Source organism: Zootoca vivipara, chromosome 10, assembly GCF_965207765.1.
Source record: "Zootoca vivipara chromosome 10, rZooViv2.hap1.1, whole genome shotgun sequence".
NCBI classification, from domain to species: domain Eukaryota; kingdom Metazoa; phylum Chordata; class Lepidosauria; order Squamata; family Lacertidae; genus Zootoca; species Zootoca vivipara.
This window is the reverse complement of record NC_142593.1, coordinates 10,713,655-10,736,224: the sequence shown is the minus strand read 5'-3', so window position 1 is coordinate 10,736,224 and position 22,570 is coordinate 10,713,655. Positions and strand designations below refer to the sequence as shown.

The following is a 22,570-nucleotide window of genomic DNA, read 5'->3' as shown; positions in this document are numbered from 1 at the left end:
CCCACGTCCACTGTGTGTAAAGTGAGCACACCACATCCCCTACTCTGGCCACTGTGGTGGTGGCAGTCAGTGCAAAGTACTATCTCCTCCCATCATTGTTCAGTGGTTGCGTACAGGAAAGGTTAAGTAACAGAGCATTGGACCACACGGTCCCTTCCGACTCCGCAATTCTGTGATCTATTATCTGTTTTGCATGCGTAAAGTTCCAGGTTCAATCTCTGGCATCTCCAGAAAGGGCTGGGTATTGTTCCCAGTCTGGAACTCTGGAGAGACACTGGCAGTCAGTGTAGAGTCTGTAGACAATACTGAGGAAGATGGGCTAATGGTCTGACCTAGCCAGAGACAGCTTCCCAATGTTGCTTTGTGCACCTTTGCACAAGTTACAGCTATTGTTGTTAAATAACTGAGTTTTAATGCTGAAATGCAAAGTAAAATAATAATAATGGGAGAATCTGCTTTTGATCCTGGGTACCGAGCACTTGAGAAAAATAACCAGACTTCACTTTAAAAAGAAAAAGCGGATTATTACTTCCTAGTCACAATGGAGCTCAAAGCTTCCAGGACCTTTGGACTGTCATATGTTTTCTGAAGTTTAGCTGCAATAGAAATTAGAAGATCAAAATATGAAAGCATGGGATGAATGGAAAACATCCCATAAAGAAATAGAGGAATATACGCTAGCAGTCTGGTTCCAGTTTCCCTTTCTCATCTCCATGGAATTATATTCTCTGCCTTGCACTCATCTGCATGCTGTGCTGTTAAGTCATGAGAATTCATAAATGCTTATTGCATCGTACAGTAATTTCTAACAAGCAAAATTCCATATATTCATAAGGAAATTTAAAGAGAGGAAAATGTTTTGTGGGTGTAATTATGTGTAAGTGGTGTTTTCCATACATAGGGAGGTTTCAATTCTCACATTTTGCTTTAACTCAAGTGGCAAAACTCACACATTTTGGTGGGAGCAGATTCCATTCCAAGAATGTACACATAAACAGACAGCTCAGTTTCATTGCTGTCGTCTAATCGAGATCAATGGCACTGAAGTGGGGATCAAAATAGCCATTGCCACTGAATATGTAAATTGTCAGTCACACAATATTTTGCTGGAATCAAATATCCTCATAAAAAGGAAAGTAAAATGCAAATGAGGTTTGGCACAACAGATCCAAGATGTGTAATATATGCATTAAACTATCATTGTTCCCCCTAAATGGTGATAAAATAGGGATCAAAAGGTCCTCAAAAGTCTTCCAAACAATGCTGAACTTTTCCTTTCCTTTCCATTGCTTTCTCAGCAGGATTTTCAAAAGGACTGGGTGAGGTATATTGTTCACTAAATTTAATATTGGTAAATGAATATTGGGTTAATAGGTCTCCTGCTCAAGAAGGTTTTGTGCCACTAAGATTTGGGTTCAATCATAAAGGTACGCCTGGATTTAAAGAGTATAGGGATACTGGAATTTCTTCTGCACTTTTCTGGCACTTAAGCTCTTGGATTGCACATTCAGCAAATATTTCATGGGCAGCAAAAAAATAGGTGCAAAATAGTTCAACCTTTGCCAACTTGTTGCCCTCTAGTTACAGTATGTTGGACTGTAAATCCTATCAGCCCCAGCCAGCAGAGCCCAGAGAGGGTATCCGCATGGTGGTGTACGATATGAACTGTTCCTGCTATGATTCACATGCTGCATTTAAAGTTGGGAAAGGATCCGCCTTCCCAGGTTAGAAAGTCTGTTGACCCTGAAGTTTTGTTCATTTCCTGCCTTCCATTGCAGCAAACGTGGCTTGGCTTGACTTGCAGAAACGATTCAGAGCCATTTGCTCTCTGAATCTCTTTCCACAGCACAGCTGATCATTGCGGCACACTGTGGGTTACGCAGCCTGATGGTTTGGGCAGAGGGCCTCCTCAGATGGCCTCTTGCTCCTTTTCCAATATTTCAAAATGTCAAGCCATGACTGCTGTGTTTCCCCCCCTTTCATTATGGTTTAAATGACCCCTGTCTCCCCCCATTTTTATAATAATAATAATAATAATAATAATAATAATAATAATAATAATAATAATAATAATTTATTTATTTATACCCCGCCCATCTGACTGGGTTTCTTGGGGGCTTCCAACAAAATATTAAAATACAATAGTCCTTCAGATATTAAAAGCTTCCCTGTTTAGTCTCCTTAAACTCTGGTAGTTGTTTTTTCCTTTGACATCTGGTGGGAGGGAGTTCCACAGGGCGGGCGCCACCTCGCTTCTCGCAGTGAGGGAACCGCCAGAAGGCTCTTGGAGCTGGACCTCAGGGTCCGGGCTAAACGATGGGGGTGGAGACTCTCCTTCAGGTCTAAGAACGGAATCCGAACGGTGGAAGGGCACTGGCGGCGGGGGGCCTCATTAGGGAAAGCGTGCCTCGGTTTAAGAACGGTTTTGGTTTAAGAACGGACTTCTGGAACAGATTAAGTTCATAAACCGAGGTACCACTGTATATATAGCGTTCCCGCCCCCCCCCCCCCATGTCTAGAGCCACCCTGATACTCAAAGACTACTACAGCAAGAGCGGTGACCAATGGGGTGACCTCCAGCTGTTGTTGGACTCAAACTCCCATCAACATGACTTGTGGCCTGGGATTATGGGAGCTGCAGTCAACCATATCTAGAAGGCACCATATTGCTTATCTTTAATTGTGGATAGTATCAAAGAATACATCATGAGAGCACGTGACGTTATCACTTTGGGGCATTTTTACCACTGCATTGCCCATCTAGAAGACATGCGAACCAATCCTATTGATCACATTTACAGAGAAATACAGGTCTGCATCTAGCCATGTAGCAGAACGAAGATGGTATTAGGTGGTAGAGTCCTGCGGTAGTAAAACTGGTGAAGAGCTGTAGCTTTGCATGCAGCAGGTCCCAGGTTCAATCCCCAGTATTTCTAGATAGGTATATAGAACAATCTATTAGGGCTGCAGTCAGTCATGCAATGGTTAGTATGATCCCATCCCAAGTGTTTTTTTTTACTAGTACAACGAAGCAGCAGAGATAGTTGTTCACTGCAGGAGAATGAATCCCAAGCAAGCCAAGAAAAATAGCCAGGCAATCCCTCTTAAATTTAAAGTGGCATGCCACACAATAAGAGAATAGAGAACAACAATACTTTGGTTGCTTATTTCGTCAAGACATACCTCTGTATTATTTTGCATTTTCCTATTGTACCTGATATATGCCTTTAATCACTAAGTTATCATTCACTGATTTGTGATTCTGTTATTCCACATGCTTCAACGAGGGACATCTTCTTTTACTTTATTATTATGTCATACAACGCAACACAATACATTTAATATATAAAAACTTTAGGAAATTCTTCAGAGCACCTGGGGATATATCCGTGACTTGATTTGTATTTACAGGTTAAGCATCCTTGTCCGTAACCTTGCTGTTTAACCAGGATCATCTTAAAGACTATGTCTCTTTGCTGCTTACAGCAGTTTTTATTATTTGATATGTTCCTTTATACTGTTTGGCATTCACAGTTTCAGCATACTCTTTTGTATTTTGCACAGAGATCGAAAAGTTAATATACATGTTTACAATACTTTACACTTGAAATAACAAATATTCATACCAACTAGGAGCGGTTCTGCTATGGGCATTACATTATCAGAGGGATAAAATGATTTGGTGGCATTCTGTGCAAGTCATTCCCATCTATTATTTCTATTTAAATGTGCTTAAGATTTTGCCCTTAGACACAGGTTTTCAATGAAGCTGCAGTAGGAAATGTTTAAAACAGGAATAGCCATTGTGGTGCCTTTCACAAGCTCATCTTTTGTTTTCCAATCTAATAACAAATTATACATTTTAGATAAAAGTTTTTCTTTGTTTTGTATAAGTTCTTTTTCAAATTGTGAGCTGCTCCAAAAAACCATTTCCCCCATCTATTTTAAACATTTCATGTAACTGATGATATTGTAGCCAGTCCGTAGCATGGCTTCTTACACTTTCCATTGATTTCAGTTTAAGTTTCCTGTCTGTGAAATGCAGCAATTCCCTGTAAAAGTTGACCATTGTCTATCCATATTAACTTTCTTGATTGTAATAGCCTCAATAAGAGATAGCCATAAAGGTGTTTTCCTTTCCAGCAGATTTTTATATTTCTCCCAAACTCTATACAAATTCTTCCTTAGAATATGGTTCATAAAATTTTTATGGATTTTTGCCTTCCCATACCAAAGACATGCATGCCAGCCAAATTTTAAATCATGGCCTTCTAAGTCCAGGATGTCTGCATTATCCAGTGTAATCCATTCTTTTAACCAGCGCAAGCAGGCTGCCTCATAATACATTTGCAAATCAGGCATGGCAAAGCCTCCTCTTTCATTTATGTCTATCATAATTTTATGTTTAATTCTTGGCTTTGCCAATGTGGTGCCTTTTACATGCTTTGTACTACAACTATGATGTCTGTCCACTGGTCATGCTGGCTGGGATTGATGTGAGCTGTATCCCAAAATTTTAGGGTGGTACCCCATTGGCTACCCCTGGTCGAAATAGCATGCCCTCCCCCTTTTAAATGCCTCTTGTAAACAGTAATTTCACAGCTTGAGGTTTATGAATTTTTCAGATGCTGAGGAGGATGGTTCAGTTCAAAATTAGTCCTGTTGCTGTGAAAGAAGCAGAAGCTGGCTGAAAATCTCAGAGTACCTGGGACCATGTATGATGTTCTCATGGACCACTTTTGACTGTTTCTTCCACTCGTGCTAACTTTATTTCCCGTGGTACATGCACCCCCCACGACCAATTTCTTCCTTTAGTCCGCGCCTAGTGCAAGGTGAATCCTATTTATTCTCTGCTCGCTTTCTTCCAGCATAAGCCATCAGGGGGAAAATATATTGGTGGTCAGCGAGTCCAGATGACAGAATATTAATTCTAGAGCTAGATGAATAAAAAACATCCACCAGTCATGCAATTGACTCAAGTCTGAGCATTAAACTGCAATTTGTGATTTTTGTAAAGCTCTGGATAGTTTTCTGGAAATGTGTAGTTTTGTACAAAATAACATTGAGAAGACCATACCAATCCATTAGATCTTCCTAATTTTCTGTGTTTGGGCTTTCCATAACACAGGCTGGGCCTTCATTTTTTAAAAAATATATCTTTCAAAGAACAAAAATTGATTAAATATACATCTATATACATGCTATGCATAAAACGCCAAGACACATATTTCAGTTGGGCACTAAACTACATTAAATAAAAAAGAGATTCAAGGAGAATGAACCAATATTACATTTTTCTTAAAGTCCTAGAACAAAACCAAAATGGCTTCTAGTCCCAGCCTTCACATTTAGCTATTCTCGCAGGATGTTTGCATTGATAATTACAGACAGAATACTGGGTTCGTGTAGCATCCAACTTCTCTCCTCCAAAATTTTGTTGGTGAAGTTTAAAAACAAAACAAAACAAAACAAAACAAAACAAAACAAAACAAAACAAAACAAAACAAAACAAAACAAAACAAAACAAAACACCACTATTGGAACATACCTGCCCACAGTACTTGTAAGATCTGGTATATTACACAGGAAACCATGGTGATAATATCAGATAATGTAAACTTTTGCCACACAACTGGCATAAATAAAAAGATAATTAGGCTGCCAGCTCAACCCTAAACATTTGTTCTGGAGTATCCATCTATCTGTTCATGTCAGTGTGAGTTCCTTGCCTTCATAATATGGTAGTTTATGGCTTGTGGCACAGCGATCAGACCTAAGCATTTGCTGCCACGTCAAATAATACTTGTAGTGTGAATCCATTAACATAACAACAAGACGCAAAAGTTGGAAAATAATGCAGCACTGAGGAGGTAAACAATCTCTCTCATAACTTTAAATTTCAGCATATAGCGGATACACATTCCTGCAGAGGGTGTGCAGTGCTTGGTGAATGTTAACGTTTCCTGTGAACCGACTGATATACACACACACACAATAGGCTAGCATTGGCTGCATTTGCCCATGTGATTCTCCCCCCTTCCCCAGCACTACTGGCTGAGCAACGGTGATATCACGGAATATCTATAAATACTGTTAACTCCTGGGGAGGAGGTCAGTTGCCAAACCATCCCACTTGGGTGGAGAAAGCGAAAGTCTCCCACAGTTCCTAGGCATTGTGTTCTGTATAGAGGTCAAGAAGGTAGGCTGCTTGAAGGAAGGGGCTAAGGAAGTGAGGCAGCAGCCGGGCCCAAAAGGCACGGAACAGATGGCAATAAAAAACGTACACAGCACCTCCAGATTTTCTCGACTTGCATATTATTGGGATGTGTGTGCAGATTGGGTTTCATTTATTGGTTTTAAATAACCCACCATGGTTTCTGCATTGATTCCCTAATGCATATACATTTTGTATCATGTCCAATTTTCTTGATACTGACAGGATTTGGAGAGGCAGTGAAGTGCCTTCCTGGGTCCATCCCTCACAGAACTAAAACCCAGTCCAAAACTGCCTGGGCTAAAAAAAAAGGCACTTGATATTATGCCATTGACGAGGAGTGTCTCTCCCTGTGATTTAAGTGCATGAAACCCCACCAAAAGGCTTCCATTTGGCTCTTTTAAAAAGTCAGTTAAAGAATCCTTGGCCTGCAGAGTTGACGGACTTCATTTGCAGCAATTCCCATTATGAAATGACGATTCGTTCTTTTCCGCTAAACCTGGCGAGCCGTTAGTCTGTGGGTGTTCGTCCTTCGGTTTCTGTGCATTGCTGCTGCTGGACTTGCTGCGACTCTGATCTGGGGTGGGCTGGACAGGCAGCGACGTGGTGGCGCTGGTCTTCACCAAGCAGCCGCAGACGAGGCGGAAGAAAGCCCGCCGCATTTCTTTGCTTGCCAGGGTGTAGATGACGGGGTTCATGGCTGAATTGAGGACCGCCAAGGCAATGAACCCGTGCACTTCGTACAAAATGGGGCATTCTTTCACTTTGCAGGCCACGTCGACCAGCAACAAGATAAACAGCGGCAACCAGCAAGCGATGAAAACCCCGACCACAATCACGACTGTCCGGAGCAAAGCCATGGACCTCTCCGAATTGTTGTGGTTGGTGACGTTGCGGCTGCTGGACTTCACCAAGATGTAGATCCGGGCGTAGAGGAGGACAATGGCCACCAAGATTGCTATGAAGATGGTGATGCAAAAGGCCACATACCTTTTGGAATAGAGCGGCAAAATGGTGGAACAGTCAGCTAAGTCCGCAACACAATTCCAGCCAAGGATTGGCAAGGCGCCCAGGGAAACTGAGATAAGCCAGCAAGTTCCAATGAGCAAAAAGACCCTGTACTTCTTATTGGCATCGTACGGCCTCATTTTGATCATTGTCAAATGCCTCTCGATGGCGATCGCTAATAAGCTGAATGTGGAAGCCCCCAGGGCCACAAACATGCTGCCTTCTCGGATAAACCAAATCTGGGCAGACAAGCTCATGGTCTTGTTTCCCGACATCAAGATGTTTACTTTGTAAACTATCCCAGCCAGCAGATCACAGAGGGCCAGGTTGCCAATGAAAAAATACATGCGGTTGTGAAACTTGTTGTTCTTCCAGATGGCGATCAGCACCATCAAGTTCTCCAGGATGATGAAGCTGCAGACAATTAGAAGGATAATGGTCGTCAGGCTTTTTTCTTTTCCTCGGAAGAGCTTCCCCGTGAAGTTGTAATGGCGGCGTATCAGAGGGTCCATCCCTTCAAATTCTTGAACAGAAGGTTGTGTGCTCACCATTTCCATGGCTCAGCTTTGGACTGACCCGCTTTTCAAATCAGGGAAGTTTCGATCCAATTAATTCCCACAAGGGGGAGCCCGCATCACACCTCTTAGAAGACGTCTCCAGAAAAGGTCAGCTTCTGTACTGGTCGCATGTCAGAAGCCTGCCGTGCTGCCACCAAAACCTTTAAAACAGCAACAAATGACAACATGTTAAATTACCTGACTTCATATTAAAAACAGCAAGCTCATATTTTCTGATAAAATGCAATAGAGAACAGATATGTGAGCTCTTGCAGATGTTTAGCTAATGAGATCAGCAGGGCAGATCTAGAAGCTCCCAGATTCATGGAGCTACAATCTTCTGCCAAGTTTTTTCTCTATCTCCACCCTCCAAATTTAGTAACAGGTAAGATCACTGAGTTGCTCCCCCAACTTCACCATATTTTCAAATCATCGTCATTAGCAAATTATGTGCAACAGGAAAGGGGAGACACACACAATGTAGTGATCTGGACAAATGTTTTTCTTCATGGAAGAGAATGGGCTCCTGTTTTGGTGGCAGCCCCACAGCCTTTGTCCCTAGCTTCATCACAAGCAACAACAAAGTCTTACCTTAAATAGACCAATAATTTCACTTTCCAAATCTCTTCAAAGTACATTTAAACAAAACGAGGGAGGGTGTCTATTTATTTATATTATTTGTACGCCGCCTCTCATTCCAAAGAAATGCCAAGGCGGCAGGTTAGCAAATGATAAAATGTCAACAGCACAAAAGAAAATAGTGCAAGAAAAGCCATGGGTTGCATCCAATGAAGTCATCTCATTAGTGCAAGGACTTCTGCCTGTACAATGGGACTTCCTCTCTCTCCCCTTGCCCTCCCCCCCAAAAATCTGTTCTGGAGTTTCCCCAACCTCCAGAATAGATCAGGAAGTGGAGATGTGATAGGAAGGTCCCTCAGAGACAGAGAAGTAGAGGAAGTCTTGTTGCACCGGCAGAAGACTTTGCACTAATGGGACAACTTTGTTGGGCACAATCCTGCATCAATAAAACAACAACAGGGTGGGCTATTTTCCAAAATGCAGAATTGGATTCAAACTCAATCTTCTTTCGTAAAACCTAAGCTAATGAATGCAATGTGCAATTATTTCCTCTGCCTTCACAAAAGCCCTGTCCTTTCTCTCTAGAGGAAAAAACGGAAGCAAAGCGGCTAAATTACAAGTAAAAAGATTTGTATTCAATAATATATTATAACATCTAAAGGAAAATTTCTTTTGACACAGTTTATAATCACTTGATGTGTCGGTGGTATAACAACAACAACAACAACAACAACAACGACAATGATAATGATGATAATGATACTACTACGGTACTACTACTACTACTACTACTACTATATTTTGTATACCCTGCCCATCTGGCTGGGTTTCCCCAGCCACTCTGGGCGGCTCCCAACAGATTACAAACCATATAAATTCAAACCAGCATTGCCTATAAATATCTTCATGAATTATTTCTCAAATCTGTCCTTTCAGTCTGTTCCCTAAAACCAAACGTGGCCTCTGGGCCATGAAGGGTATGTAAGGAATGCTTGTCTATTCCAATTCGGAAGCTGCATTCAGAATGGGAGCAGGGAAAGAGTTAGTGGCGTGCATTGCATCCGTTCATCCTTCCCACCTCCTGTGCTGAATCTGGTATTTTGTCTGGGGTAAGGTATGCCTCGGAAATGTATTGCTCATCCTTGGTATTGCTGCAACCTTGAAGTTGGCTTCAGAGATGGGAGTACGGCACTCCTTCCTCTTCCATCCATGGAGTTTCTGGCCATAGTAACAGTGCCAGAGGCATGTCTTATTTCAACTGTAGCTGCCCTCACAACAGAGCACAGTCCTTTCCTTACAGGGGCTGAGGGTGGGGAATAAAGCCACTTGCTTATATAGAAGTTAAATCTGTCCCCTTGTGGCCAAGCTATCAAGAACCAAACTTCTCATTCTTCCGAACTCTGTTTGTCACATTAAGGTGCCCTTTCAACTTTCCTGGAACCCAAAAGGAAGGCATATTTCTCATGGCATTCCTGTAATGTTTAAAGACTGGCAACCGGACAGGCAGGGCAAATCACAGGCATTTCTGTCCATGGAATTAGCATCCGTTCCCATGACTACAATTCGGTGGGTACCGATCTCACACTGACCAGCTGTGCATGTTTAGTTAACTTGCAAGCCTTTAAACCGGAGTGGGGACCCTGTGGCCCTCCATATGTCACTGGGCTACAGCTCCCATAATTCCTGACCATTGGCCATGCTGGCAGGGGCTGATGGGAGTTGGAATCCGGCAACAAGGGAATGCTATGTGATCACTGATCAAACCTTTTCATCTTAGAAAAGGAAAATCCCTTATGGGGGAGGGAAGCAAGGGATTGTCTCTTGAGTCACAACCACAATGTACATTTGAAGCACTCCCATACCATTTTAACAATCAACATCCATTTTAATCAACACCCATTGGGCGCACACTGCAGAAATATTAGATGTAAAGGATCCTTTCTAAAATCACAGTAATATAAGAATTGCTACATATACAGTGGTACCTCGGTTTAAGTACACAATTGGTTCCGGAAGTCTGTACTTAACCTGAAGCGTACTTAACCTGAAGCGAACTTTCCCATTGAAAGTAATGGAAAGTGGATTAATCCGTTCCAGACAGGTCCGCGGAGTACTTAAACTGAAAGTACTCAAACCGAAGCATACTTAAACCAAGGTATGACTGTACCACCAACAATAATGCTTCTGTCAACTGGTCTACTATTTTGTTGAGGAGAATATTTGCCACCTTCCTTGTTGCTCTGCCAAAAAAATGATGCAGTGGCTCAAGAATGAATAAGCAACGGAGATTTAATGTGATGTAGTGAACAAAGGGTTGGGGTCAGATGAGGAAGATCCCCAAAGCTCACTGGATGACTGTGAGACTGTGTCTCTCAGCCTAACCTACTTATGATGTATAGATACAGGGTGAATCTTGAGATCTGTGGGCATCTCTCATGTACATAATTTCTCCAATCCTCATTTTATCTCCACAGCCACCCTATGAAGTCATTTCCCTTATTTGGCCAAAGTGGGTGAAATTTTAAGGCACAGGTACTCCTCCGGAGACTGACAAATTGTAGACATACTGTAGGTCCAAGGGCTTTTTGTGGAAGAAGGAATATCCGGGGGGAGGGGGAGCAGGGGATTGTCTCTTGAGTCACACCCACAACGTACATCTTGCTTGTATGTTTTTAAAATTTTTGCAGCCTTTCTTTCTGGTTTTCATGCCTGTCCTGTGACAAAGGCTTCCAATAAGCCTTACGAGAGGATGATGGGCACAGTATTGCCTGTGGAGTCCTGAAGAGCTCTGGATTTTTTTGTTTTCTTAAAGTAGGATTTTTTAAATAAAAAAATCTTAAATGAAGCTTTTAATGTTTAACAGAAGCCTCCACTGCAGTACTTTAATAAACAAACAAATAAATCAGGCAATATTTTGGAGAGCTCATTGCCCTATAGAAACACATAGATGTGGGAAAATATAGAGCTGTAAGGTACAAAATGCAGTGACACAAGGCATTGCAGGACCCTTGTCCAACTTGGGGAGGAGGTTATTAACATCACACTTTGACTCAGAATGAGGGAAAGATCCATGAATCACCTTGATCCACCCCGTTATTTGCCCTCCCCACACACAGCTGATGCAAACCAAGAGCACTTAGAAGGAAAAGTGAGATAAAAATGGAATAAATAATAAAAGTTACTCATGTGAAAATATTAACTGTGCAGTCCCATGGCAGAATGACCATTCGCCAGAGTCATGCTAAATTATACAGTCCCATTGAGAAACTGGTTCTTTGTCAGTTGAACACAACAGGAGCAAGTCTCACATCTCTCTGATGCTATAATACTCCACATAGCATCACAGAAACTTAAACAAATAAAAGACAAACGGGACGTTATTTCAGCTTTCCTCTTTTTTGTGTGTGGGTGGCCATAAGCAGAAGCAGATCCATAAATGACAATCTTCAGACCAGAGAAAAGCAAGCACATCTAAAGTGAAAAAGCAAACATCGTATATATTTTATGTAAGAGTTCTTCAGTGGTGAGTTATTGCGTATAGTCTGTCAAGTTCCCATCCGTGGCATTAATGTCTAGGACAGGACTTGGCTTTGGCTATAAATTTATGCTCTGTGTGTGTCCGCTCTGCATAGCTTTGTGACTGCAAATGAAATCTGGAGAACTGTAGCTCACAAAATGCCATTTCTTAGAAAAGGCATGCATCTTTTAAGATGACCGCTATTTGTCTTGGCTTCTATGAAATGTGGTTTTGCCAATCGTTCCAGAATATAACTCTCACAATTAAAATCAGCTGATTTTAGTTGTGGTATTAGCCAAGGTAATGTAAGTCATAAGTGCTTCCTTTTCATTCTCCTCAGGCTTCTTTCTAATCACTGGCCAGTTCCCAAGGCTGCTAGGAACAGCCCTGAGAGGGAGCCACAAGTCCGGACCCCAAAGTCAAGTTAGATATTATCCAAGGCTATTTTAGCACCTGTGACAGAAAAATCACTGTCCCTTGCAGTAAAAAAAATAACAACAAGGGAATAAATCAAGTGGCTAACAATTAGTTTCCCTTTCATGATACTCAGTCATGGCTTCCCATGAAGAATTATGCGAATTGTAGTTTTCAAAAAGGTGCTTAGATTTTGTTTAGAGACCCCTGTTCCCCTCACAGATCTACAATTCTCAGAGTGGCTTAGCAATAAATCTCTCTTCCCTGGGAACTCTGGGAGTTGTAGTTTTGTGAGGGGAACAGGGGTCTCCTCTAACAACTTTCAGTGCCATTTACAAACTACAGATCCCAGGATTCTTTGGGGGGAAGCCACGACTGTTTAAAGTGATAAAAGGGTACTTTAAATGTAAGCTATTTTGGAGGTGTGGGTTGTGTTTTTTTAACAAACAAGTGGTGTATATATTTTATGAAAATACAAACAAACAAACAAAACAGATATGTCCTCAGAATCAGCTCCTAGAGGTGATGGCTTCATTTTACCTAATGCTGGTCTCACCCTGATGGTTGCAGTGACCTAGACATCCAAAGGTCTTTTCAGAACAAAGCATGACAGTTGTATCTTATGGTCATAAAGCTCTCAGTGGATTAATCTAGAAAAGTTCTGAGGTCCACAACTGTTTAGCCAGACCTTCTTAGAAGTCCATCAAAGTGCAGGCAAACCTTTATCTTACAGCCTGAAGTCATTCTTATTTCTCGAATTGCCTTCTAGCTCTTGTTGTGTCGAGAGATAAATCTAAAATCCCGGGAACTGATAGCAACAACCCTACCTTTAAAGCTATCTGATTTATAGGAGCCTGGGAATTTTTACCATGGCACATAAGATAACAGACTGATGATAAAAATGACATTGAAAAGAAAAAACCTTGAGCTTATGTTGAAAAGAAATGTCCCAGGAACGAGCCCCTTAGCAAGAGAAAGAAAGGGAATTGGTGGTGAATAAAGCTGAGCCATAGTAGCTAATAAAATAAAATAAAATGGCTACTGATGTTTGGAAGACTTTAATTCCTCACATGGCCATGGTCCAGTTAGACCAAAACACAACACCATTCGGTGTCTTGAGGATTTCCAGTGAATCTAGAAAGAGGACAAACATCACTAGCACACAGCACCAACTGTAATACTCCAGAACTGAATTTTGGGCAGTCTCAGTAGAGTAAAGGTAAAGGTAAAGGTACCCCTGACTGTTAGTTCCAGTCACGGCCAACTCTGGGGTTGTGGTGCTCATCCCGCTTTAATGGCTGAGGGAGCCGGTGTTTGTCCACAGACAGCTTCTGGGTCATGTGGCCAGCATGACTAAGCCGCTTCTGGCGAACCAGAGCAGCGCACGGAAATGCCGTTTACCTTCCTGCTGGGGTGGTACCTATTTATCTACTTGCACTTGACATGCTTTTGAACTGCTAGGTTGGCAGGAGCTGGGACCGAGCAATGGGAGCTCACCCCGTCGCGGGGGATTCGAACCGCTGACCTTCCGATCGGCAAGCCTAAGAGGCTCAGTGGTTTAGACCACAGCACCACCCATGTCCCGAATGGCAGGAGCTGGGACCGAGCAATGGGAGCTCACCCCGTTGCAGGGATTCGAACCCCTGACCTTCTGATCGGCAAGCCCTAGGCTCAGTGGTTTAACCCACAGTAGAGTACAGTACACTTATCTGTTAGCTTTCGGGCACCTGCTGGTGAGTCTAGATAGAACTGTGTGGTAAACCAAAATAATGAATAGACAGTGTTTGTGGCAAGGAAGTGGTTCACTGCTGTTGCCAAGGCAACTCCTCTAGCCGGCAGGAATCCACTGCAATACGCATCAAAGTAAAGCATTTCCATTGAAGACTCAAGCCCCTTCCAGATACTCAGCTCATTGAGCATTCATTTTGATTTGTTGCATAAAGCTTACATGGATGCTAGATTGTACCCAGTTCCTGGGGAGCATCCGTTCTGATCTGTTTGCGGAACGGTTATATGACAACGGACATCCATCCTGCATTCACCGTGCTTTGCTTGCAGGCTCCTTGCATGTCTTCCTGGCTACTTACTTGTTCATCCTACACTTTTCAATGCATTTCTCCATCACTTTCTAAACCTCAAAAAGTCTGGGGCTTTTTTTGTGGGGGTGGAGTGGGGGGAGGATTGTTGCGCTCAGGCGACAGAGCCCTTTAATCCACTTTAAAATACACAAACGGAAAGTTCCAGTATGCACTTGAATCCCTGCCACAAAATTCAGACAGTCTGAAGGCCCCCAGAGGCACACTGGGTAGGTAGTCAGAAAGCAAGCTGGCCAGTTCTCTGTTGATAGCAAAGGCGCAAACACCGCAGTTATCCACTTTGCCTCTCAGTTTCTTGGAGAGTGTTCCAATAGAGGTTTATTCCTCTCATTTGGAGAGACCCTATTCAAATTTTGGATTTCACAGAGAACTGATCAGCTCTCTGAGTTAGAATTTTAGTACAGTGGTATCTTGGTTCTCAAACGCCTTGGTACTCAAACAACTTGGAACCCAAACACTGTAAACCTGGAAGTAAGTGTTCTGGTTTGCAAACTTTTTTTGAAAGCCAAACATGCTCCGTTTTGAGTGTTACGATTCCAATTTGAATGCCACACTTCTGTTTTGAGCACAACATTTCTGTTTTGAGTGTTATGCTTCCTATTTGAGTGCCACACTTCCAATTTGAGTGTTAAGCTGAGGTCTGCCTGTTTTTGCTATTTATTTTGCATTTTTGTTTTTGCGGCTCTTTTGTGCGTGACTGTGTGGAACCCAGTCTGAAGCTCAACATCAAAAAAACCAAGATCATGGCCACTGGTCCCATCACCTCCTGGCAAATAGAAGGGGAAGAAATGGAGGCAGTGAGAGATTTTACTTTCTTGGGCTCCTTGATCACTGCAGATGGTGACAGCAGTCACGAAATTAAAAGACGCCTGCTTCTTGGGAGAAAAGCAATGACAAACCTAGACAGCATCTTAAAAAGCAGAGACATCACCTTGCCGACAAAGGTTCGTATAGTTAAAGCTATGGTTTTCCCAGTAGTGATGTATGGAAGTGAGAGCTGGACCATAAAGAAGGCTGATCGCCGAAGAATTGATGCTTTTGAATTATGGTGCTGGAGGAGACTCTTGAGAGTCCCATGGACTGCAAGAAGATCAAACCTATCCATTCTTAAGGAAATCAGCCCTGAGTGCTCCCTGGAATGACAGATCGTGAAGCTGAGGCTCCAATACTTTGGCCACCTCATGAGAAGAGAAGAATCCTTGGAAAAGACCCTGATGTTGGGAAAGATTGAGGGCACTAGGAGAAGGGGACGACAGAGGACAAGATGGTTGGACAGTGTTCTCAAAGCTACAAACATGAGTTTGACCAAACTGCGGGAGGCAGTGCAAGACAGGAGTGCCTGGCGTGCTATGGTCCATGGGGTCACGAAGGGTCGGACACAACTAAACGACTAAACAACAACAACAGTGTGGAACCCAGTTCAGCTACTGATTGATTGATTGACTGACTGCAGTACACTGTTTATTGCTTTCATTTTATGGATCAATGGTCTCGTTAGATAGTAAAATTCATATTAGATTGCTGTTTTATGGGTTGTTTATAAAAGTCTGGAATGGATTAATCTATTTTGCATTACTTTCTATGGGAAAGTGCACCTTGGTTTTGGAACGCTTTGGTTTGGGAACAGACTTCTGGAATGGATTAAGTTTGAGAACCAAGGCACCACTGTACAGGAAATGACCAATCTGTGGAGAAGCTACATCCCTGACCTCCACACATGTTGGTGGAGCACGCATAAGCCTGTTCTGCCCTGTTCTGCCCCCTGTTCCAACCGCATTTCCAGCCATTTCCAGGTTGCTGTGACATGTGCGGTTGCAGTCACACATCAATTGGATGTGCATAAATGGGTCGTTGCCTGTATTGAAAGAAAGAAAAAGGCCAGAGATGCATTCTATGCTATGGAGTACAAATATGTAGGAATAGACACCCCCCCCAAAAAAAATGCTGGTACCAAATATGAACTAGAACTACTCCCCAACTCATTGAACAGGAAACATCCTTGATCTTCTAGTGATTGAATCTATCTTGTGACAAGAAAGGAAGAAAAGGACTTAAGATTATGGGCAAAAGGGGAGAGAGGAGGTGCTGTAACCTTTCCTGCTGCCTTGAGGAGGAGGAGGAGGAGGAGGAGGAGGAGGAGGAGGAGGAGGAGGAGGAAGAAGAAGAAGAAAAAGAAAAAGAAGAAAAAGAAAAAGAAGAAAAAGAAGAGAGACAGCTGACGGACTCAGTGTCTTTAGAGAGCATTCCAGACCCGCCTCTCCCAGAACACAGCAAGCCTTGAAAGTAGGAGAGCAAAGAGCTCAAAGGCAGAGGGCACACCTCAGCACCCATAGTGATGACCCATGAACAGGGCTGGATTTAGGTTTGATGAGGCCCTAAGCTACTGAAGGTAATGGGGGCCCTTCATATGTCCAGCTGTCCTTTGTCAACAACAAATTGTTGCTGTTTCTTGTGTGGAAAATATGTTATATGGTAATTTATGGACCTAATAGGTATCCAAAGCCATTTGCACATAACAAAATACAGTTATACCTCTGGTTACGTTCACTGTGGGTTACGTACATCACGGGATACAAACGCACTGAACCTGGAAGTACAGGAACGGGTTACTTCCGGGTTCGGCAATTTGCACATGCGCAGAAGCGCCAAATGATGCCACACGCATGTGCAGAAGTGCCGAATTGCGCTGTGAGCATGCACAGATTCGGCGCTTCAGGTTGTGCACTGCTCAGGTTGTGGACGGGGCTCTGGAACGGATCCCGTTTGCATCCAGAGGTAACATTGTATGTATTTTATAAAAGTAATTGTTGAACTGAAATACAATTAAGAAGTATATTAATAGTGAGGGCCCTAAGCTATAGCTTGTTTAGCTTCTATGTAAATCCAGCACACCCTTTAGGAACGAATAATAATCATAGAATCATAGAGTTAAAAGGGACCACATGGGTCATCTAGTCAACCTCCCTTCAATGCAGGAATCTTTTGCCCAACATGGGGCTCAAATCCACAACCCTGAAATTTAGAGTCTCATGCTCTACCAAACTGGGTGCTACTTTTTTTAAAAAATTAATTTTTATTGGTTTTATATAATAACACAAAAAACAAGGACATACAGAACATATCCATCTACATTCTCTCCCTCCCCCCACCAGACACCTTCTGCCACAAGGAAATCCCGTGGACGATGAGAGTCAAATGTAGTCCATTTTATAGATGGGTTTGTCCTCACCCCCCTCCCTTCCCCCAGAGCCTCCCCCTGCCACCAAGAGGCCCTAGGATGACAAGGAGAGATACAGGTTGGAGTCCCCCCCAACTATTTATATATAATCCCATTAAATTCTAGAAAAAGGAAAAAGAAGGGGGGGGGAGATAAAACACAAAAAGGAAAAAACCAAACAAACAGTTAAAATATCTCATTTTCCAATCTCTTACTTTGTTAAACATTGTTTTAGTGACTTCCTCAGATCCCTTCTTCCTGGCTTTCATAATTTCCTAATATTAATCATAGCGGGTTTCTTACTCTTAAATTCAATTCTTACTCTTTAATCAGATTATCCAACAATTTCCACCTTCTTCGTGCCCCCTCCCCACAGGCCCCCTCCTGCCACAAAAGGCTCCAGGATGGCAGGGAGGAGAGAAGCAGATATCCCCCCAACTACCTAACTAAACATACAACTAAACTGGGTGCTACTTTTGCTTCTCCTTGTGGTTCGGCATTCCAACACATAAAAGCTCTGGGCAAGCCTCGTTGGGCTTCCCTCATCCTTTTTAACAGCGCGATTCTTCAGCATCTCAAGTAATTTGGAGATCCATCAGTCACCATCCCCATTGCTTTCAGTGGCGATGTCTTCCAACTTCCAAGACAAACAGCTTTGCAGCCAAAGAGACGCGCGCGCGCGCATGCAACTCAACTTCTACAAGTCAAATGAACAAACTGGACAGAAGCAGCAGAAAGCGAGTGAGGAAAGTTTTAGATGAGGCCCCTGCTTTCTCTCCCTTTGTAGTTTATTATTATAACTATCACCACCGCCCCACCGCCACCAGTTAAGTCTCCCAGCAGTTGACGATGGTGGGAATCCAGAGGCATCCCCCCCCCCCCGGGAAGCGCTGCAAACTTTTACAGACTCCTGAGGCAAATGGCAATAAAAAGCACTCTGCGGGGAAAGGATGGTCAGTCCTTGTCACATCGCAGGAGGGCAATGCTGAGCTGGCCATCGCCCCGCTCCAGACCCCTAGGACTCACGATTCCCCCCCCCCCAAAAAAATCCCTATCCCAAACCGGTAAGCACTAATTCGGAAGACAGAACACTGACATGTAAACGGCACCCCAAGCGTCAGCAGAGAGTCCCCTGGCGTTTCATCCCCAAGCGGGTCACACGAATTCGGATTACAGACCACTGCCGTGTAAACAGCACCCCAAACTTCGCGGAGCCTCCCGGCGTTCCATCCCGCGCGCCTCCAGTCCGCTCACCTCGCTCGGACGCGGCTCCCTGCCCGGCGCGCCTCATCCTGGGACGTTCGGAGCGCCTTATATAGTACCGGAGTCCGGCGCTCTTTCCGGCCGATCGCCCCCTTTCCCCCTTCTCGGCTGTTGGCAAGAGCGTGGATCCAGTTGATCCCGCGGGCGCTGCGCTGTTGGAGACCCCGCCGTCCCGTGCAAGCGTGGCCAACTTCCCCGAGAGCCTGCGAGGAGATGCTGAAGCTGCTGCTGCTGTTGCTGCCGCCGTCGCCCGCCCGCCCGCCCCCTCCTCGGGCTCCTCCCTCCCGAGGTCGCCCCCGCTCCATGTCCTGTTTCACACACTCCATCTCGGCCCTTTCTGCTCCCTGCTGCGCTCCGTCTACATTCTTTCTCCGGCCAGCCTCCCTTCCTCCAACGCGCCTCCCAGGATCGCATCTCGCCCACCCCCTGCTCGCCTGTCTCACCCCCGTCGCTCTCGCTCGACTCTCTTGTTTCCCATCCGTAGCAGTTCCAGAAGACTGTCGGACCCGAGGCGCATGGACTGGGAAGGGAGCCCCCCTTGCAAGTTAGCGGGGCTGGGTGCAAAAAGGAAAAGTTTCTACCTGCGAGGCTCTCCCAGCTCAGGCAGCAATCCCATGCACACTTAACCAGGGAATTATAGAACTGTAGGCACCAGAGAGAGTCATCTAGTCAGCCCCCTGCAATGCAGGAATTTTTCACCGAAAGTGGGGCTTGAACCCACAACACTGGGATTAAGAGTCTCATGCTCCACTGACTGAGCAATCCTTTTGGGGTCGGAGCTGGCAAGCACTAACTAGGAGAGAGGATTCTAGGAAGACCAGAACAGAGCCCTCTGGATCAACCCAATAGCCCATCTAGTTAAACATCCAGGATCAACTCCCGCCCGGAAACCTATGTCCCCACTGTGGAAGGACGTGTGGATCCAGAATTGGCCTCCAGAATTGGCCTCACTGTTAAAACCGTGTTTATGGAAGACAATCTTAATCGGCTAAGAGTGTTCTCCAAAGAAGAAGAAGATTCAGATGCATTGATGCCTCCATATGTGGAGGCAGATCTTAGCCATCCTGGTTAGTAGCTTTCGGTAGCCCTTTCCTTCATGAATTTGTCAAATTCATGGTTTGTGGAAGATAATAGATAGTTGCACGAAGATGTGAACAGGTAAAATGGCAAAGGCAAGACGCATGGCTGGGTAAAGAATCTTGGGGTTCATCCACACTTTTCCTTGAGTTGCATTTGGATCATATTGTGTACCAGTGAATTCCCCCAGGCCCAAGGGCTTTCCATTTTGCTCTCTGACTGTGCCTTCCCAAAATCCAATCTTGCGCCGTTGAACTGAAGTGCAGCAAAGCAAAATCTCTCTTTGGATTTCCCATGCATCTGATACGGTAGGATCTGATTCGACAGGTAATATCAGGTTTTTGCAAGGCACAGTTTCAGAGAAGCTCTCGGACAGTGGATGGGGGAATGGGGAAAGCAACTGGTACGCAGCACAATCAAAATATGGGTCAAACAAATGTACAGATGAACCCTTAATTTCACAGATATGTTCCTGGGGTCTGAACTGCCCAGGAATGAGAACAGGAACAGGTCATAGGGGCTAGCTTGATAAAGGCATGGACCATTAGCAGCAGCAGCAGCAGCAGCACAATAACAACAACAACAACAACAACAACAACAACAACAACAACAACAACAACTTATTATTTATACTGCACCCATCTGGCTGAGTTTCCCCAGCCGCTCTGGGTGGCTCCCACTGCCACCATCATCAAGTGATAAAACATCAAACATTAAAAACTTCCCTAAACAGGGCTGCCTTCAGATGTCTTCTAAAAGTCAGATAGTTGTTTATCTCCTTGACATATGATGGGAGGACGTTCCACAGGGCAGGCGCCACTACCGAGAAGGCCCTCTGCCTGGTTCTCTGTAACCTCACTTCTCACAGTGAGGAAACCGCCAGAAGGCCCTCAGAGCTGGACTTCAGTGTCCGGGATGAATGATGGGGTGGAGACGCTGCTTCAGGTATACTGGCCGAAGCCATTTAGGACTTTAAAGGTCAGCACCCACCAACACTTTGAATTGTGCTCGGAAATGTACTGGGAGCCAATGTAGGTCTTTCAGGACTGGTATTATATGGTCCTGGTGCCTACTCCCAGTCACCAGTCTGGCAGCCGCATTCTGGATTAGTTGTAGTTTCCAAGTCACCTTCAAAGGTAGCCCCATGTAGAATACATTGCAGTAGTCCAAGCGAGAGATAACTAGACCACTCTGGTGAGACAGTCTGCAGGCAGGTAGGGTCTCAGCCTGCGTACCAGATGGAGCTGGTAGACAGCTGCCCTGGACATAGAATTGACCTGTACCTCCATGGACAGCTGTGAGTCCAAAATGACTCCCAGGTTGTGCACCTGGTCCTTCAGGGGCACAGAAAAGGAATTGAAAATAAAACTGCTGGTATCATAACATCGCTATGAAATTCTATGGTGCCACCACATCTGGAGTACTGAAAAGGATATTGTAGACCTGGGGAAGGTTTGAAAAGGGAGCAATCAGAAAGATCAAGGTTTGGAGCAACTCCTCTATGAGGAAAGGTAGCCACAATCAGAAGCTTTTTAGGAGACCGGATAGGGTTGTGTAAAATTATGCATGGTGGAATTGCTTCTTCACACGGCAGATAGTGTGGCATGATGGAATCTGCTCCCACAGGAGGCAGTGATGTCCACCAACTTGGCTGGCTTTAAAAGAGGATTAGACAAATTTAGGGAGAAGGTTGCAAGTAGCTTCTTGAGTACCAGTTTCTGGGACGGCACAACCAGAGAAAGGGAAAGTGCTATTGTGCTCCTGTTCTGCTTTTGGCTTTCCCATGGGCATTTGGCTGGCCATGGTGAGATCATGAGGCTGGACATTTGGCCTGATGCAACAGGAATCTTCTGATGCTCATAAACTGCACTGAACTCGAGTAAAGTATTAGGATTGTGTGGCACCTCCATCTAATGTAAAAGCAACGTTGGCTTAGTATGTCACAGAAACGTGAACTGGTCTTGTAGCAGGTCCTATAGCTCAGTATTGCCTATCTTAACTTCTAGATAATAGAGTCTCAGGCCCAGAGGGTCTCTCCCACCCTCTGATACCTGCTTCCTTTTTAAACTGAAAGTGCCAGAAATTGAACCTGGAACTTCTCCTTCCAACTTCTCTTCTCATTATTCCCTCATAATGAGAAGAGAAGTTAGAAGGGAGCCAGTGTGGTGTAGTGGTGTAGTGGTTAAGAGCGGTAGACTCGTAATCTGGGGAACCGGGTTCGTGTCTCCGCTCTTCCATATGCAGCTGCTGGGTGACCTTGGGCTAGTCACACTTCTCTGAAGTCTCTCAGCCCCACTCACCTCACAGAGTGTTTGTTGTGGGGGATGAAGGGAAAAGGAGATTGTTAGCCGCTTTGAGACTCCTTCTGGTAGTGATAAGCAGGATATCAAATCCAAACTCCTCTTCTTCTTCTTCTTCTTCTTCTTCTTCTTCTTCTTCTTCTTCTTCTTCTTCTTCTTCTTCTTCTTCTTCTTCTTCTTCTTCTTCTTCTTCTTCTTCTTCTTCTTCTTCTCATCCTCATTTTGTAGAGTCCAATCCAGGCTTCCTCAACCTTGTCCTTCCAGATGTTTTGAGACTACAATTCCCACCATCCCTGACCACTGGCCCTGCTAGCTAGGGATCATGGGA

The 22,570-nt window shown here is 44.2% G+C and overlaps 1 protein-coding gene across 2 annotated transcripts; it reads right to left on the bottom strand.

The window, feature by feature from the left end:
• Nucleotides 1-3,288: 3,288 nt before the first annotated feature.
• On the bottom strand, nucleotides 3,289-19,096 carry S1PR3 (sphingosine-1-phosphate receptor 3). Of its 2 annotated transcripts, none has more exons than XM_035100262.3 (2): nucleotides 18,857-19,096; nucleotides 3,289-7,940 (listed from the first exon to the last, which is right to left on the bottom strand). In XM_035100262.3, the coding sequence occupies exon 2, from the start codon at nucleotides 7,777-7,779 to the stop codon at nucleotides 6,661-6,663; it is 1,119 nt and encodes a 372-aa protein (XP_034956153.1). In that variant the 5' UTR covers nucleotides 7,780-7,940; nucleotides 18,857-19,096; the 3' UTR covers nucleotides 3,289-6,660. The 2 variants fall into 2 exon arrangements, with proteins under 2 accessions (XP_034956153.1, XP_088508860.1); XM_088652734.1 differs by lacking the exon at nucleotides 18,857-19,096 and adding an exon at nucleotides 18,699-18,838.
• Nucleotides 19,097-22,570: the final 3,474 nt, after the last annotated feature.